Below are 16,983 nucleotides of genomic sequence, written 5' to 3'. Positions count from 1 at the left end.
AAACACTGCCTTTCTGACAATATGGTTCTTAAAGGCCTTATTGATCTTAACCTTGTCATACCATAAGTATGCATGCCAACCAAAAGCATTGTTAAAACCTTCCAGATCCAATACGTCAGTGTCTTCGAGAAGTAGCCAGTCTTTTAGCCAGCAGAAAGCTGCTGACTCATAGTACAACCTTAGGTCTGGCAGGGCAAATCCCCCTCTTTCTTTCGCATCAGTTAATATCTTAAACTTAATTCTGGGCTTTTTGCCCTGCCAGACAAACTTGGAAATATCTCTCTGCCACTTCCAGAAGCACTCCGCCTTGTCCACAATCTGTAATGTTTGAAATAAAAACAGCATTTTTGGCAATACATTCATATTGATAGCAGCAATTCGGCCTAACAAAGAAAGTTTCAGTTTTGTCCAACTGTCTAAGTCTCTCTTAATTTCTGACCAACATTTATCATAATTGTCCTTAAATAGACTCAGATTTTTTGCTGTTATGTTTACCCCTAGGTACTTTACTTTTTTAACCACATTTAGGTCTGTCTCTCTCTGAAACCGTTCTGACTCTGTATCTGTCAAATTTTTTCCAGTACCTTTGTTTTCTGTTTGTTTAATTTAAATCCCGCCACCCGACCAAAGTCTTGAATCAATTGTAATACTCTTTTCGTACTAGATTCTGGCTCCTGCAAGGTCAAAACTAGGTCATCTGCAAAAGCTTTAAGTTTATATTGTTTCACTCCGACCTGAATTCCTTCCACCAACCGGTCCCCTCTAATCATATTCAAGAGCACCTCCAGAATCGAGATAAATAACAGTGGGGAGATAGGACAGCCTTGTCGTGTTCCTTTTTCAATTTTGAACTCTTCTGTAACCACATTGTTAGTCTAGCCTATTTTAGCTTTATAAAATGTTTCTGGCACTGGCTAGCATTTCAAGTTATATAGTTCTGGAAAGATGAGCTCCATGATTCTTCTGAACATGTACCTTGTGTGTTTAAAAGCCAACAGGAAATCTTATTTTAAAAGTGAGGTTCTTTGTGCTTACTTTAAGTCGGTATGGTCCTTCAAATGCTATTTGTCTTGCTTCCTGTACTGTTTCACATACTAAACCGTTCCCACAAACAAAGTGAATTACTTTCTTCAGTGCAGGAAACGATGTCTGTATAACATCAATCATCATTTTAGTTCCTTTTATCTCTCTCAACTGTTCATTGATTGGTTCTACCTAAATAAAAATGTTTAGAAAAGGTTACTTAAATACAATGAAAGAGCCTGTAACAAAGATTACAAGTATCCTATCAGATTTTGTTTCTAACATACGAAACATGCTTTCAGACACTCATAAATTAATAAAGCAATATTAATTGGGCCCAAAAGGAGCCACAGAGAGACCAAGTATACAAACCTAGACACTTTAATTGTTGTACAAAATCTTCTAAGACTACAGTCACATCTTACAAAATATTTTTAAAGCAAATTTAAACTAACAAAATTTCTTCGATGTCAAAGTAATCCCCAATCAGCTTTGTGACTAAAAAACTAATAATATACTTTTAATAAAAGTGTACCTTAAGGTAATCTAAAGGAAGGAAAGTTTCAGCCTCAGCTCTTTGTTCCTTGAGAAAACGAATACATTCTCTAGCTACTTTTTCTGAAGCCACAACAATCGCAACCATATACATGCCAAAAACTTTGGTGACAGCAAGCTGATATTTTTTATGGATAGGGTGACACAAGTCAAGCAGTCTTCCAAACTAAAAACAGAACAGCAATAATAAGCAAACTGATCTTTTGAGTTTGTGCAGCACACATTTCATTTTAGCTAATTTCCCATTTTTTTCAATTAAAATTGCATTTTTTTTTCTTGATGGAAGCATCCATTTTCAAGAGGCATCAGAAAAACCGAACCTTACAATCCTCATTCTAGAAGCAAATACAGGAATGTTTTTAAGAGCAGTAAATCCATTATGAAAAGACATTCACTGCATTCTACCTAAATGAACCTTATTTGAGCACATATGAGAACCTACTATGTGGAGCATCTTAGAAACCTCTGGGTATGTTGGTGTATTACTATGGCAATGTTTTATCACACCATTTTTAAACAAACTTGCTAAAACACTTTCCCAGCTTTAGCTCAGTGCAAAACCACTTGAATGAGAGTCCTAATATCATACTATATGGCTAGCCAATGTGAGTCTTCCAGACACTGTGGGACTCAAGCTATTAGCCAGCAAGAGCAATGGTCAAGGATGATGGGAGCTGTAGTCCATCATCATCTGGAGGGCATCACTGCCATAACGATAATAATAAAAAGGATTGTTTTATTGTCTAGAAAATTCATTTTGAGCGCAGCCATTGAACACATTGCTAAAAAGACAGTGTCTGCAATGGGTGCGTCAGTGATATTCTAATAATTAAAACACTATTTATTTATTTATTTATTTATTTATTTATTTATTTAAAAGGGGGTGTATGGAATGTTTTAGTGATCATTTGTTAAAAATAAAAACGTATTTTTTAATCTGCAAAGATTAAAGTGAATGAGTGCCAAGAATTAAACTACTGCTCAGGTGAACTGCACCTTCTCCACAGCCTCAACATCATGTTCACCTGTGCTGATGCAACATAGACGCAGGAAAAGCACAATACTCCTCCCAACGGTATGGACAGTCAGATACAATGGGAAAACTAGGATTGGCTCCTAGCGTTGTCCACCCATCTCAGAGCGGTTCAGCGGGGAGTTTCCAACGTCCTGCTCCTCTTGTCCCTTACTGCCAGTTGGAGAAACATATTCTTGTGGTTCCATAGTTTCTTTTTGAAAACCAAGTTGAGATTTATTTATTTTTAATCAGGTGGGGTATGTATTTTATGAAATAGCTAGCTAGCTACTAGTTTCTCACTTTTAGTGAGCATAAAAGTTATGTAGCCACCATAGTGCTACTTTATTTACCCAGTTAGAAAAATACTGATGCTCAAAAATGGTTTGCTAGTTCTCAGTTGCACTTATGTTCAACACTTCTCAGCATTTACCAAGTAGGAAACATGATAAAGACAACTGGCTATTCACAAGGCGAAATTCTGAAGTCTACTGAACACTTTAAAATGTAACAATGAGTTCATCTAGTTACCACGTGACCAGGATATAGTCTTTTGAGGCTCTCCAAGTTTTCAGCCCTTGTCTTCTGGCGTTTCCCCTCATGGACATCGATTTTTGCATTATGTAGGTCACTGACAATTTTATTCAGTTCTTCATTTAACTCAGTCATTCGTATCTTTGACCTTTCAATTTCATTTGTGAGTGTTACTTCTTCCTGTTTTTTCTCTGCTAAAGATTCACTTCAAACCAAAGCAAAATGGTAAAAAACACAGCCCAATTAGTTTAATGTCAACTAAGCAATACTGCCATGAATCCTGAAGGCCATCCTTCAAGGGAGGATCCCAGTCAAATCAAGCAGGGCTTGAAGGACCTGCCAATCAACAGATTGCCATCACTTTCAGCAGGGAGGGGCTCCATTCGGGAGCTGCCGAGAAAAGCCAGTCCGGGCAGGGCTGCATTTAGTGCCAAATAGAAACCCTGCTTGCCAAGGAACTATCAGGATTGCACTTTAAGGCTCTTGGTTGTTCTTAGGCAACAGTATTTTTACCTGACCCCTAGGTAAATGATCTTAGGTGGGGACACTCAGTTACAGGATCTTGATCTGCAAATAGAAGTACAACTCTCTGGAAAAAGCTGCTATAGGAGAAAATTCCTGATCATCCAAAGTGCCCACAATGAAAAACAGTATGAACCAAAGATACATTCAAGTGAGAGAAAGACCCCCCAAATGTAAAACTTACTAAACTAAATTCTTAAGACAAGAATCTCCCCATTCCACCCCCACACCTTGCACAGTAACCTTCCTGGCTGGGTAGGGCACTTTCTATCCATTACAAAAATGTACATATGTAAGACCAGTAATAATAACAATAATTATTATTAATTTATACCCTGCCCCAGCCACTCTGGGTGGCTCCCAACAGAATATTAAAAACATAATAAAACATCAGACATTAAAAACTTCCCTAAACAGGGCTGCCTTCAGATGTCTTCCACAACTGAGATAGTTCTTTATTTCCTTGACATCTGATGGGAGGGCGTTCCACAGGGTGGGCACCACTACCAAGAAGGCCCTCTGCCTGGTTCCCTGTAACCTCACTTCTCGCAGTCAGGGAACTGCCAGAAGGCCCTCGGAGCTGGACCTCAGTATCTGGGCTGAACGATAGGGGTGGAGATGCTCCTTCATTATCCTTTTCACCTCAAGTGGTGTTAGCACCAAAACAACCTTGCTCATACTGATTTATTGGGAGAGAGTATTGTTCTTACTACTGTATCGTCTGCCACTGTCAGGAACTGGGCAGAGAAGGAGGAATGGTGGAGACTTACCTCCCCATCCTGACCCTTCAGGGAGGAGGAAAATGGAAGACAGTATAGGTGTGGGCAAGCTGCTTGGATGAGTGAAACCAACCACCTGTCTCCTTGATCCTTGCCCATCCTGGCTCACAGAAGCGAGCAGGGAAGGGCTGGGCGATGGGCTCCCCGGGGTGATGAATGCTTCCCTCTGTGAGGGAGCCTTCCCAGACCCGCTGAAAGAGGGCAACCATGCTTCCCTCTGTGAGGGAGCCTTCCCAGACCCGCTGAAAGAGGGCAACCAGCCAGGAGCCTCTGACAGTGTCCTGACAGTCACCCTGGGTTCATTTGGGAGAAAACATAGGATATAATTTTTATATGTATTAAAAATAAGTAAACTTATGAAACTCAGCCCACTCCAGAGCTCTGTGAGTTTACCTGGGTATATGCAGAAAGCCAGTTTACATCTCAAAACTATATAGCATACACCTATAGATTTGCATGCAATGCTCTCCCTTTAATATACTATTTTGACAGCAGGTTTATGCGGAAAACCAAACAAAGAACTATCAAAATATTTAAGCTAATAGCTCATGTTTGTGCAAAAAGTGATGAATTTAAATTTAATCAGATTTTATAAATACATACACACATGTGCTGCTATACTCTGTCAACTTCTCTACCCGCTTTTCATGATCTTCTATCTGTTCCATAACTTGCTTCATACTTGCCTAAACAAAAACAGAATGTCAAAAGATACTACTTTATCAAAAAGGAATGTGAGGCTTCCCCTTATTCTCTCCCTAGTGGATGGAAGTTATCCAGGGGATGGATTGCTCCTATGACTTACTTCAGAGGCAGAGCAAAGCAAAGCACTCTGTACTTAACCCTCCCACCAACTGGAAGAACTTCAGGATGTAATGCTGCTGAATAAACCATTTTGGGCATAATTTGGCATCCAATCAACCATTAACCATGGGGAAGAGACCCCGTGGGTCATCTAGTCCAACCCTCTGCAATGCAGGGATCTCAGCTAAAGCATCCATGACAGATGACCATATTAACCCTTCCCCCAAACAGAGCCAATGATTCAGAAGACAATCTACGTAATACTGCCCATTTGTACTGGAAACACATCCTCAGGTCTTCTGGGCTTGAGAGAATCAATGCCATGAACAGTAGCAAACTGTCTCTCTTCTACCTCTAAAATGCTAGTGGCTTTAGAATGAAAGATCTCACTTTGAAAAGTTTATTAGAGGAAACATTGTGAGTTTGCTGGAGGATGCTCTCAGAGCCCCAAAGCATTCATTTACCTGAGAGTCTGCCTGGTGGGTCCCTGGTACCCTAAGGCTCTTCAGGTTAGCATCTTTCACAAGAGGCACGTTTCTCCCCCTGTGAAGCTCACAAAGCAATCTCCTCCTTTCCCTGCCAACCTTCCCGTTCCAGAGCTGTGTCTAAAGGCTTGTAAGCCTTCTTTTTTCTCTCCCTGGTCTCCCACTTATTTAGGAAAAAATTATTAACACACTACTGGACAAGATACAAGCAGAACCACTGTCATACACTGCCTCTGATATCCCTCCCACTAAGTCAGTCCAGGAGAATATCAAGGTTGACAGTATCAAAAGCGACTGAGAGATCAAGCAAAAGTAACAGGGTCTCACTTCCCATGTCCCTCTCGCAATAAAGGTCATCCATCAGGGCAACCAAGGCTGATTCAGTTCTGAAACTGGGCCTGAACCCAGACTGTAGTGGATCTAGATAATCAGTCTCATGAAGGAACACCTGCAGTTGTTCAGTCTCCAGCTCCCTTTTCCCCTGAAGGTTGCATCTCTATCTAGTTGCCTTCCTACTACACCGTTTTGTTTCCAGAACAATTGAGGTTTCCATCCTCAATTTCCTCAACTCTGCCATGCAAAGATCATTGGAGGACTATTATGTGCTGGGATCTTCATCAATCACTATTCTTTACCGGACTAACTAGATGCAATAGGGAGGGCAGAGAAAAAACTGCCTTGGTGCTGTTTGTTAGCAAAACCGAATGCATGAAAATACACCGTTTCTTGAACTGCACAGCAAGTGCAGTATTAACATAGAAATATGAAAACCAAGAGGGCCAACAGGTTGAATACAACTCTTGCCCCAAAATAATTTTTGGTTTGTTATTATTTACAAGTACCTCAACTTCTCTCTGTTTCCGCTGCTCAAATGCCATCTTGTCCTCATCTGCCTTTTGCTCCAAGTGCAGTTTTTTCAGTTGCTGAGTCAATACAGCTACTTTTTTCCTAACTAGTTCTTTCAGCTCCTTATATTTACGTATCTGGACACAAGATCGGACATATATTACCATAAAAGCTATTTACCAAGTTTATAAAGTGCTCAAGAGCAATCAGTAAAATATTATTCTTTTTTTAAAAAATCCACCATGTAGTAATTTTATAGCTTGAATTTTCCAAATCATTGTCCATTTAAGGTATTTAAAGTTATTTTATTTCTGGTTTTAATTAACTTTTTAAAATAACATGTAGGACTATATGGGACACTAGAAACAAAAAACCCCAACATCATTTAATATTCTACATACAAAAGATAATGAATATCTACTACAACAACTTCCTGATTTATGTGGCTAAGACATAATAATCACTCCAAAAATGAATTAAAAAGAATTTAAAATGAAATGGTGAAAACAACGAACTCCTGATGTGTTAAGTATATGTCTAAAACTACCTAGAGTTAAAGCTTGAGCATTTTTCTGCTTGTTTTGAAATTTACCTGACTTTCTTCCAGCAAAACCTCTCTTCCTCGGTGCAGTGCTTCCTCTTCAACCTTTTTTTCATATGCTTTCCAAGCTTTATCAATATCCATCAGTTCTGTCTCTAGTTCTTTTTTGTTTTCTTCTATCTTAGCCTGTTCTTTCATATGATCTCTTAAATCTTTCTTAGCTGTATCTACTTTTTTTATTTGGTAAGAGGTTCTTTCTTTTGCTTTAATATACTGAGGTCTTTTTTGATTCAGCAAAACTTCCAGAGACCTAAAAAGGGATATATTTTGATCTTTGAACTAAGTACCGTATTTTTCGCTCTATAACACGCATCTGACCATAACACGCATGTAGTTTTTAGAGGAGGAAAACAAGAAAAAAATATTCTGAACAAAACAGTGGGTGCATGATTTTTATGGTTCATGCTGTGGCCACAGACATGTGATCTGATGGTGAGTTTGGGGTAAGTAAAGGTAAAGGTACCCTTGCCCGTACGGGCCAGTCTTGACAGACTCTGGGGTTGTGCGCCCATCTCACTTAAGAGGCCAGGGGCCAGCGCTGTCCGGAGACACTTCCGGGTCACGTGGCCAGCGTGACATCGCTGCTCTGGCCAGAGCCAGAGCCAGAGCCAAAGCCGCACACGGAAACGCCGTTTTACTTTCCCGCTGGTAAGCGGTCCCTATTTATCTACTTGCACCCGGAGGTGCTTTCGAACTGCTAGGTTGGCAGGCGCTGGGACCGAGCCGCGGGAGCGCACCCCGCCGCAGGGATTCGAACCGCCGACCTTTCGATCGGCAAGCCCTAGGCACTGAGGCTTTAACCCACAGCGCCACCTGCGTCCCATGAATTTGGGGTAGCCCAATGCAAAAATCCTGAGGATCCATGTGGATCCGTGCTTTGTAACCACGTTTTAAGTGGGGAGGGAAGGAAAAGCACTCAAGGGACAAGGAGCACGCGTGGAGAAGGAGCTTTTCGGCGAGCTGAGCGGGGAGGAGGGAGGGAAAGAGCACTGTTGCTTTAAAGGTATACTTAAGGTACTTGCCCTGTGCCTGGGTTTTTTTTTCCATTTAACAGTTTGCAGCCTTTTCCTTCTGCTCCTTGTTTTGAGGCAGAATAGATTTGAGCAAGTGAGGAGGACTTGGATTGCAGGGGATTCACCATTAGCTGTGTAAAAGCGCTCCTCCTTGTAGCCTGAGTGATAAGCAGCCACCAGCAGCAATAGAATGGAGCACAAAAAAAGTGGTAGGGGCACTAGGACCCAGACAATGCTCGAATCTCTCCTGCCTGAAAACAAGCTGCTCCCTCCCAGCGGATCAGCTGAGACCCGGGGATTTGCGAAGTTTTCCCCTCTCCCTCATCCCCAGCCTTTTTTTTTTAATTTCCTGGTTTTCACTGCGTGGCTCAGAGCTCGAGGTTGGTTTTATTTTGCTGCTGGTTGCTTAAATTTTATCTTTCCTGCCGTCCCTCTGCAGCCTCATTGCTCTGTTTAGAGAGCGCACGGACCTTTGCTAGCGTCTGTCCCTCCTCCCGTGTAAGCGGCTGCTGCCCGCTTTGCTGCCATGGCTCTCCTTCCCTCCCTCCTCCCCGGCTCCAGGTCGCTTTAAAGCAAGCAAAGCGAGAGCCTCGTAGAGTGTGTAAGCGGCTCCCGCTTTGCTTGACTGACGGCAGCCATGGCTCCGATCCGTGCATTCGCTCCTTAACACGCACAGGCATTTTCCCTTACTTTCTAGGAGCAAAAAAGTGCATGTTTTGGAGCGAAAACTACGGTACTTTTCAAAGGAATTCAAGAAAGAATTTTGAAAGGCTCCATTAAAGTCATCAACCTTTTTCCAAATAAACACTGGTCCACTTACTTTGAATATGACTTCATAAGGAGACATCCATTTGGTGGGTTACTTTATTCAAATCACCCAGAGATCTACCTGGAAATTCTGCCCAATGCCCATATAAAAAGGCCCATGGCTGGTTAATCTAATATACTGGGACACATCTGATTTCTAAGTACTCAAGGGGGAGGCTCACTCTGATTCTGCTACATCCTTTAATATTGCAGGGAAAGAGGCTGCCTTCTGAGATACTTTGACAGATGCAGAGACTGAAGCTGCCCTGGATGGTGCCTTTGCTGGAACTGGTTAAGCAGAGTACTCAAGGGGGAGGCTCACTCTGATTCTGCTACATCCTTTAATATTGCAGGGAAAGAGGCTGCCTTCTGAGATACTTTGACAGATGCAGAGACTGAAGCTGCCCTGGATGGTGCCTTTGCTGGAACTGGTTAAGCAGAGCACATAACCACATGGGAAATGGCCTTTACGATAAGCCAAGGCATTAAATAATCTGGCTCCCTTAACCTCCTCATTGGGCAAATCATTCCCCTGGCCTCTCTCCTTATCTAAGTCATGAGGTGTCTCCTGAGGGAGGCTCTTGAGTCTCAGGAAGAAATGTCTCACTTCTACCCAGGTCCCTAGGTAGAGAGCTGATAGGTTTAGAAGAACCCTTGCCCTTAACTGGAGTAAGGGGAATCTGGTAATTCATATTCTGAAATGTCAGGAAAGTGGCCCTGGACAGTCCTGTTTTGTGATGGCATAAGGTTGGGTTTCAAGGCTCTGTTCACTCTTCTGTTATGCTAAGAAGCTGGGATTGGCAAGGGAAGGGGTGAAATCAGATTTTAAAAATATATATTGAACTCCTCTGGGATTTTAGCTTCTTAGCAATATTGGTCAGTAAATAGAAACTGAGGCTTTGCATAATCTCCAGATTCAGCAGGCTGGCTCTGGAGAGCTGAAAGAGAATACGGTAAATAGAAGCATTCCCACTCAAAGCAGTTCACAACATTATACTGCCTCCTGAAAATGGGGAAACAAAATCCTCACCCACTAGGTGTAGCACAGCATTCTGAGAGATGGGTAGAAACAAACATTTCCCAACAATGTTCATTTATGCACTTACTTTATTTCTTTTTCGATCTGCTGCTGTTTTCTATTTAATGCTCCAAGCGCTTTTTTCTTGGCTCCCACTGCATCTTCAGCATGGGAAACAGCAATTTTGTTAGAATCAATATCCTTGTTTTTTGCAGCCAATTTGCTGTTCAGAAAGTTAATTTTTTGTTCATTGTGATACAGCTTGAACATCTGCAGCTTCTCTCTACATTCCCTTAATTTGTCAAACATCATCTGGTAATGCTCTGCCTGTAAACAACCAAATTATTAGCAGCTAACTGATATTTAACAGCAATGGATATTGGTAGTTAAAAGTTGCAAGCAAAGCGCCAAACAAAAAACTTGCATTTCTTTCAGTTATATTAAATATACATACAATGTATATTAGTAATAATTTGTGATTTATAGATGCAGCCTGTATATTTAAATCCTTAAAACAGTATTTGTAAATATTAGAAATTTCTTAATAGACATCACTATACCAAAGGTTCCAGTGGTTTTTGTGGGGGGGAGGGGTGGATGAAGGGCAGATGGGTATCTGGCCATGCTGCAGCCCAAGCCCTGAGTGCTGGTTTCCTGCAGGCTGGGTCTGTGTGAATCAGAGAAGGAAGGTCTCCTACCCTGATCTCTGCCTTGACAATCTATCAGGGGCATGGCCTAGGCATTGTTGTCAACTCTCTCTCCCAGCCTCTCTTGTCTTACAACACTCACCACCTTGATACGGATAAAATGTTAGCCACTGGTTAACAGAGCTGGAAAGGAAACATACTCCATTCATAGGTTTTGCCTTCTCCAAAGCAATATTATTTGATAATTGTTAAATTATATTATTCTTTAGTTTGTCACAACAGGTTATAGGTGTTGGAGGAATAGGACCAGATCCATAGCAGGGATACACACTTTAAGGCCAGGTCTAGGTTAAAGATTGGCATGCCTGCCATAAGGGCCACAGTTTCAATCTGCACAAAAGCAGGCCAGAATGTCTCTTCTGCTCCTTAAAACAGGTATGGCTAACCTTCTTTGGTCCAAGGGCCAGGTTTTCTTATGGTCAAACCTCTGGAAACTGTATGCCTGCTGTGGGGATGGCCAATCCACACCCTGTCGTGCACACTCCTCCTGCTGCATGCTCAAGGTCCAGCTCTTCTTTACTTACCTTTCACTGTTTGCACTTACTTCCCTTCTGATTGGACAGATTCCATTACCAGGTGTTTAGTTGGCAGGGACAGAAGGAGAAGTGGAGACAGAGTAGTATGTTGGCTGAAAAAGAAAAGGTGGGCCTGGGAAGTAGGAAAAGCAGCTGCCAGGGAAGCACTGAAAAAGGGGAAGCTGGATCCATGGGGGAAGGGGGAGGGAAGCAGCAGGTAGGGAGAGGGCTGAGCAGAAACTGGGACAACAGAAAGAGCAGTTTATTTTTCTTTCATTTTCTTTTCCTTTTGCCTTAGAAACTACACCACTGCTGATATTGCAGAGCCATTGATTATTTTAGTTGATTATTATTTCTACTGTTGAACAAGAAGACCCAGACACATGATTCTCAGCTCTGAACCAGGAGAAGCAAAGAAAAATGTCAAATGAAACCTGATTTATAAGATTTCTGCACAAATAGTTAAAGTGAATTCAGAGGAAGCATATTTTGGCACAATAATGCTGGTGCTTATGCTTATGAGCTAAATCTCTATAATGGGAAATTATTTAAAAAAAACCCCTGGTTTAAATCATGAATTTCTACCGAAAACAATAAAAACACCACCTAAGAACCAAAAACAATATTGCTAAACTTCGCACACAAACTTTAAGAGCCAAATGTTTTGTGCTATTCTTTGAATTACCTCCTCCTTCTCCAACTTGGCACGTTTGCGCTCAGCTGCAACGTTTTTCTTCTTGTTATAACTAAACTGTGCCTCTTCCTCCGACTGCTGCATATTCTTCTTCTTTTCTGCGTATTCAGCAGCAAGTTCTCCTGAATGACTAATTTGTTCAAAAAGTAGAGTTCTTTCCTTGGGTTTCTTCATAGCAATTGTTTCAACTTCACCCTACAGTGAAGTAGGATCAAACTACAGAATTACAAAGCGTTAAAACTGAAGCAAAACCTTGTCACCAGCAACAAAAATGAGAAAGTGATTAAAAACAAAGACCATGTTTGCATGTCATATGACACCATCATCTGATTTAAAGAATTGGGAACAAACTTCGGCCACATACAGTGGTGCCCCGCAAGACGAATGCCTCGCAAGACGGAAAACCAGCTAGACGAAAGGGTTTTCCGTTTTGGAGGTGCTTCGCAAAACGAATTTCCTATGGGCTTGCTTCGCAAGACAAAAATGTCTTGCGAGTTCCTGCAGGGTTTTTTCCCTCCCCCCCCTTTTCTAAGCCGCTTATCAGCTGATCCGCTAAGCCACTTAACAGCTGATCCGCTAAGCCGCTTATCAGCTGATCCACTAAGCCGCTTAACAGCTGATCCGCTAAGCCGCTTATCAGCTGATCCGCTAAGCCGCTTATCAGCTGATCCGCTAAGCCGCTTATCAGCTGATCCGCTAAGCCCCTAAGCCGCTAATAGCGCTAATCCGCTAATGGGCTTGCTTCGCAAGACGAAAAAACCGCAAGACGAAGAGACTCGCGGAACGGATTCTTTTCGTCTTGCGAGGCACCACTGTACATGTAAAGTACATTCAAAGCCCTTTTCCCGATCACACAAAGAATCCTGGGAACTGCAGTTTTTAACATCAGACACAGGAAAGGTGGCTAGTTTGTCCGAAACAGCCTGTCCAATCTGTGAAGCCTGGTGGACTTGGTGATGCCAGCAAGCTGGAAGTTTCTCACTCCTACATTAAACTATGGTTTAGAAAGACATGCACAAGCAAAAACAAACCACAACTAGCTTTGGTCTTGTGCATCCCCCATTTCCTCCTCCTCTATGACCAGGGTAAATTCAGAAGCTTTTGTTTCTGCTTTTCCAACACTGAGCTTCTTCACATTGTCATTTTATGTGTTATTATTATAGGTTCAAACTATGGCTTGCGATGCAACTAACCACAGTTAATGTTAACCACAATTCTAGTGTAGTTAAGCAGAAACTGTTAAGAGGAAACAAAAGCTTCTGAACTTGTTCTGTAAGTAAGCCTAAATTACTAGCCTGCAAAAAATGTTTACTAGCCTGCTGGGAGCTGAAAACAGCTTGCCACATTTCTATGCTGAACAAGGAGGAGGCGGCTTTTGCCCTCTGGTAGCCCTGCTTGGTTTCTATGCCAGGCACAGGCAAAGGCAGAGCACTCTATCCTTCCTCTGCACACAATTCATTGCATGGCTGCTAAGCTGGTGCTAAAATACAAGGCTAATACAGTACCTGCTTCAATCTATCAATGGGTGTGAGGCTGCCGGACACAGGATGTCACACATTCTACTTCCCAGATTCTTCCATGCCTCTGAAGCTGCAGAGACCTCTGTCAAGTTATGCTCTAGTTTCCTGATACATTAGATTACAACACAAATATTTACCTGAAAAACCAGGCAATTCCTTGCTCTAGCAATTATACCAATTTCTTCAAGTTCCTTTGTATAAACAGATCTGCTGACAATCTTGTCATTAACAAGGAATTCAGATCCACTGCCTAGTTTTGGAAGAAAGAGCAGATTATACAATCCATCCATTTTGAGAGAGATAATGACTACTCAAGCCAAGAAAACGGTTCATTATTTTCTGACGTGGTCTTTAGTTCTGAACTGTTACCAGATCTGCTCTTGCACTAGTGCATGCATTCACATGTATGCTCGTGTTACACGGAGATGGCAAAAAGCTTAGAAGCATGCCTTTGAAAGTAAGTAGGCAGCATCAAAGCCAAACAAGTTGCTCGTTATGGATCTCAGGAGGAACCAGGCGTCTTCCTAAGCAATGGGAGGCAAAGCCTGTTGTCTCTCCATTCCTGTGAGACCCAGGTCATCTATTAGCATTCCAGAAAAACCAACAAGAATGCCTTGTGTCATGGGTCTTCTTTTAACTGTACTGGGTTCTCCCAAACCTTTTACTGTGATTGAAAACATACAAATATTTCCTTCCAAGATGGATACTGTCTGATGCCTTCCCAAGAAAGTCTGAAAAGTGATACAACAAATGTGTCTTAGAGGCAAGAGAATTCAGAAGGCGGAGGTATTGCTAGACACTACACTAAGTGAAAGTATGTAAGGAGAAGGTGCTCATAACCTGCAGCTTTGCAGTGCATGACCAGACAAGACTGACATTAATGGCTTAACCGAGTGATGGGGACCAATATATCAATCCAAAACTGGTTTCGAAGTCCATATCATAATGGTTTCATAAAATGTCACCTGGCAAACATCCCAATTTTGGGGAAACCATGTAGCCAGCCAGTGATTCTTAGGGCTTCCGCTGCCTCCTGCAGGGGCAGCGAGTGACTCACAAGAGAAGGTGTAGCAGCCTTCATGATAGGCTCCCCACCCCCCATTCTGCAGCGAGCAGCAGCTCAGCTCCAATACCTGCTGCAGAGGCAACTAATCACAAGAGCAGATGACACTTAGAAAGCAGCTGGGAAAGCAGCAGGCAGCCAGCAGCAGAAACTTAGCAGGTTCTGCTTGCTTAAAGTAGGGCTGGCGGGCCAGGCTGGTAGGTGCTATTTAGAGATGCTGCTCTGAGCTGGCTTGGGGCTTCTTGCTGGGAGCCCCTTTCCCTTTTGCCCCTGCCTTACCCACCATGAAAAAAGAAACTGGTTGTTTTCTTCAGAGTAAGAGGGGGAAAAGTTGCCCTGTTATTTTAGACTCTTTCTCTTTTCTCCCCTTCTGTGTGTGTCCTTGTGTCATTTCTCTCCCCTTCCTGGTGCCTTTAATGCTCATCTGAGGCTGGGACAGAGCCCCTTTCCCCCTGTGTACAAGTAAGACGTTTGTTGGCCCTAAATAGCTTCCCTTATATAAATAAAGGGAAAGAAAGAGAAAGCTTTTTGCCTGCTTGTCCTCCCTTTGATAAAAAGGGAGATTGGTGAGATGGAGGCTGGGAGGGGGGAGGCGCTTGTGTGTCACAATAGGAGGAAATGGAGGGGGTAAGATTTAACACTGACTGCCTTATGCTGAAATGAGAATTAGGCAGTTGAGCCATCAACATTTGCAAGTCGGACACGACTAAACGACAACAAATCACTGTGATAGGTCTGCTTTCTAATGTCAAATTTCTTTGGCCCCAGAAGTCGTTAACAGCTAATCACTGAGATATTCACATTTAGGCACACCACACAGAAGTATAGTATTAATATGAATTTATAATCCACCTTTCTACAGAAGTACATAAGGTGGTTTACACTGAACTGACACAGTACAAAATAAGATAAATGTACACCCTAAAAACAAGACAAAAAGCAACCTAAAAAATCAACAGCAGTTAAAAAGCAAGCTATTTTAAAATTTAAAGTAATTATATATTTAACCATACAAATTAGCTTAAAAGCTTCTATGTATGTTGCTGATTATGCTAATGTATTTTTTTTCTATAATTACTTCTTAAAATAAAAACATATATAATGAAAAGCTTCTATATGTATTTTCCATATAAACCTCATACCCACTATTTAGAACAGGGGTCAGCAAACTTTTTCAGCAAGGGGCTGGTCCTCTGTCCCTTATACCTTGGGGGGGGGGGTGGACCATATTTTTTTGGGGGGGGGGAATGAACGAATTCCTACGCCCCACAAATAACCCAGAGATGCATTTTAAATAAAAGCACACATTCTACTCATGTAAAAACACGCTGATTCCCATACTGTCCGCGGGCTGGATTGAGAAGGCAATTGGGCCGGATTTGGCCCCCGGGCCTTAGTTTGCCTACCCATGATTTAGAAAAACTCCACTCACCTCGAATAATTCTTGAAAATGTTTTCTCTTCTCCATTTTCCTCCATGTACACCATTTTAACACTTCCAGTAGATGAAACCGGCTTCCCGATATGTGCTCCATGTATCAGTTCTTGGATGTGCCTCACTCTCAAATTAGATGTCTTCTCACCCATTACAAAACTAAGTGCATCCATTACATTTGATTTCCCTTCAGTTGTATAAAAGATCAAAATATTACCCTTTTCAAATATAGTTTAGATAATCACAAGGATCTTTATTTTCATTTCAGATCAGATTTAAGAGACTCTTAATTCAAAAACTTCCCGTTAACTAAGATATTTTTATCCATTGGCACGGCCTTGACAGTATGTACATCTAAACATGTCCAACAGATTTTCTTGGTTCTATGGGTTGGGTATCATCTACCCAACCCTCCGAATTTAGGGGGAAATGAAGTTATTCTCAGATTCCTTTCTATCCTCTTTTTTTAAGGGCATAATTTAACGAGGTTAGCCAAGCTTGAAAGTTAATTTTCATCACACACTCCATAGTGGGTAACCCAACTTTTTGAAGAGCTGAAAGGCAGATTCGATGACTTCTATTTCATTTGCCTAGCCAAAGTTCAAGAATAACAATGAAGGCTTGCTGTATACATGATGATATGAAACCTTGAGGGCATGTAAAAACCATTAACAATACTAAATGAACCATAACAACAAAAAAAGCTTAAAATACTGTGTGGTGTGATAAAACTTCTGACTAATATTTGATTCATACGCGGCAAAGATTCATGACTCGTGTATCACCACAGCTATGTTTTATCTCCTAGTTGTGAGAATGAACTCACAGACATTATTTTTATGTTAGATTATAAACAGAGCTAGTATAATTCCACAATTTAGCACACACTTCTACGCACATTTTACTAAGCCATATTGAACTTTAATAAGATTTGCTATCAGCCATAGATACAGGTTGAAACAGTTTTGCACTGTACTTTTATGACTAAAAATCACTAGCAGAGGTAACAGGAGACTATATAACTCAGGTTTCTTCTTTATAATACATTTTT

At 41.6% G+C, this 16,983-nt stretch overlaps 1 protein-coding gene across 6 annotated transcripts in view; it reads right to left on the bottom strand.

The window, feature by feature from the left end:
* The window catches only part of SMC1B (structural maintenance of chromosomes 1B), a 44,432-nt gene that overhangs the window by 24,129 nt on the left and 3,320 nt on the right, over positions 1–16,983 (bottom strand). For all 6 annotated transcript variants that reach the window (XM_079975100.1, XM_079975102.1, XM_079975103.1 and 3 more), the window contains exons 3-12: positions 15,931–16,119; positions 13,573–13,685; positions 11,907–12,110; positions 10,088–10,326; positions 7,153–7,411; positions 6,557–6,697; positions 5,029–5,111; positions 3,122–3,329; positions 1,559–1,744; positions 1,036–1,215 (exon numbers count right to left, since the gene is read on the bottom strand). In XM_079975100.1, the coding sequence (XP_079831226.1) occupies positions 1,036–1,215; positions 1,559–1,744; positions 3,122–3,329; positions 5,029–5,111; positions 6,557–6,697; positions 7,153–7,411; positions 10,088–10,326; positions 11,907–12,110; positions 13,573–13,685; positions 15,931–16,119 (1,802 nt within the window). The remainder of the gene's footprint in view (positions 1–1,035; positions 1,216–1,558; positions 1,745–3,121; positions 3,330–5,028; positions 5,112–6,556; positions 6,698–7,152; positions 7,412–10,087; positions 10,327–11,906; positions 12,111–13,572; positions 13,686–15,930; positions 16,120–16,983) is intronic.

The sequence above is a fragment of the Podarcis cretensis genome (genome assembly GCF_951804945.1).
Source record: "Podarcis cretensis genome assembly, chromosome: 5".
NCBI classification, from domain to species: domain Eukaryota; kingdom Metazoa; phylum Chordata; class Lepidosauria; order Squamata; family Lacertidae; genus Podarcis; species Podarcis cretensis.
Note: the sequence above shows the minus strand (reverse complement) of the source record. Positions and strands in the feature narration are given on the sequence as shown.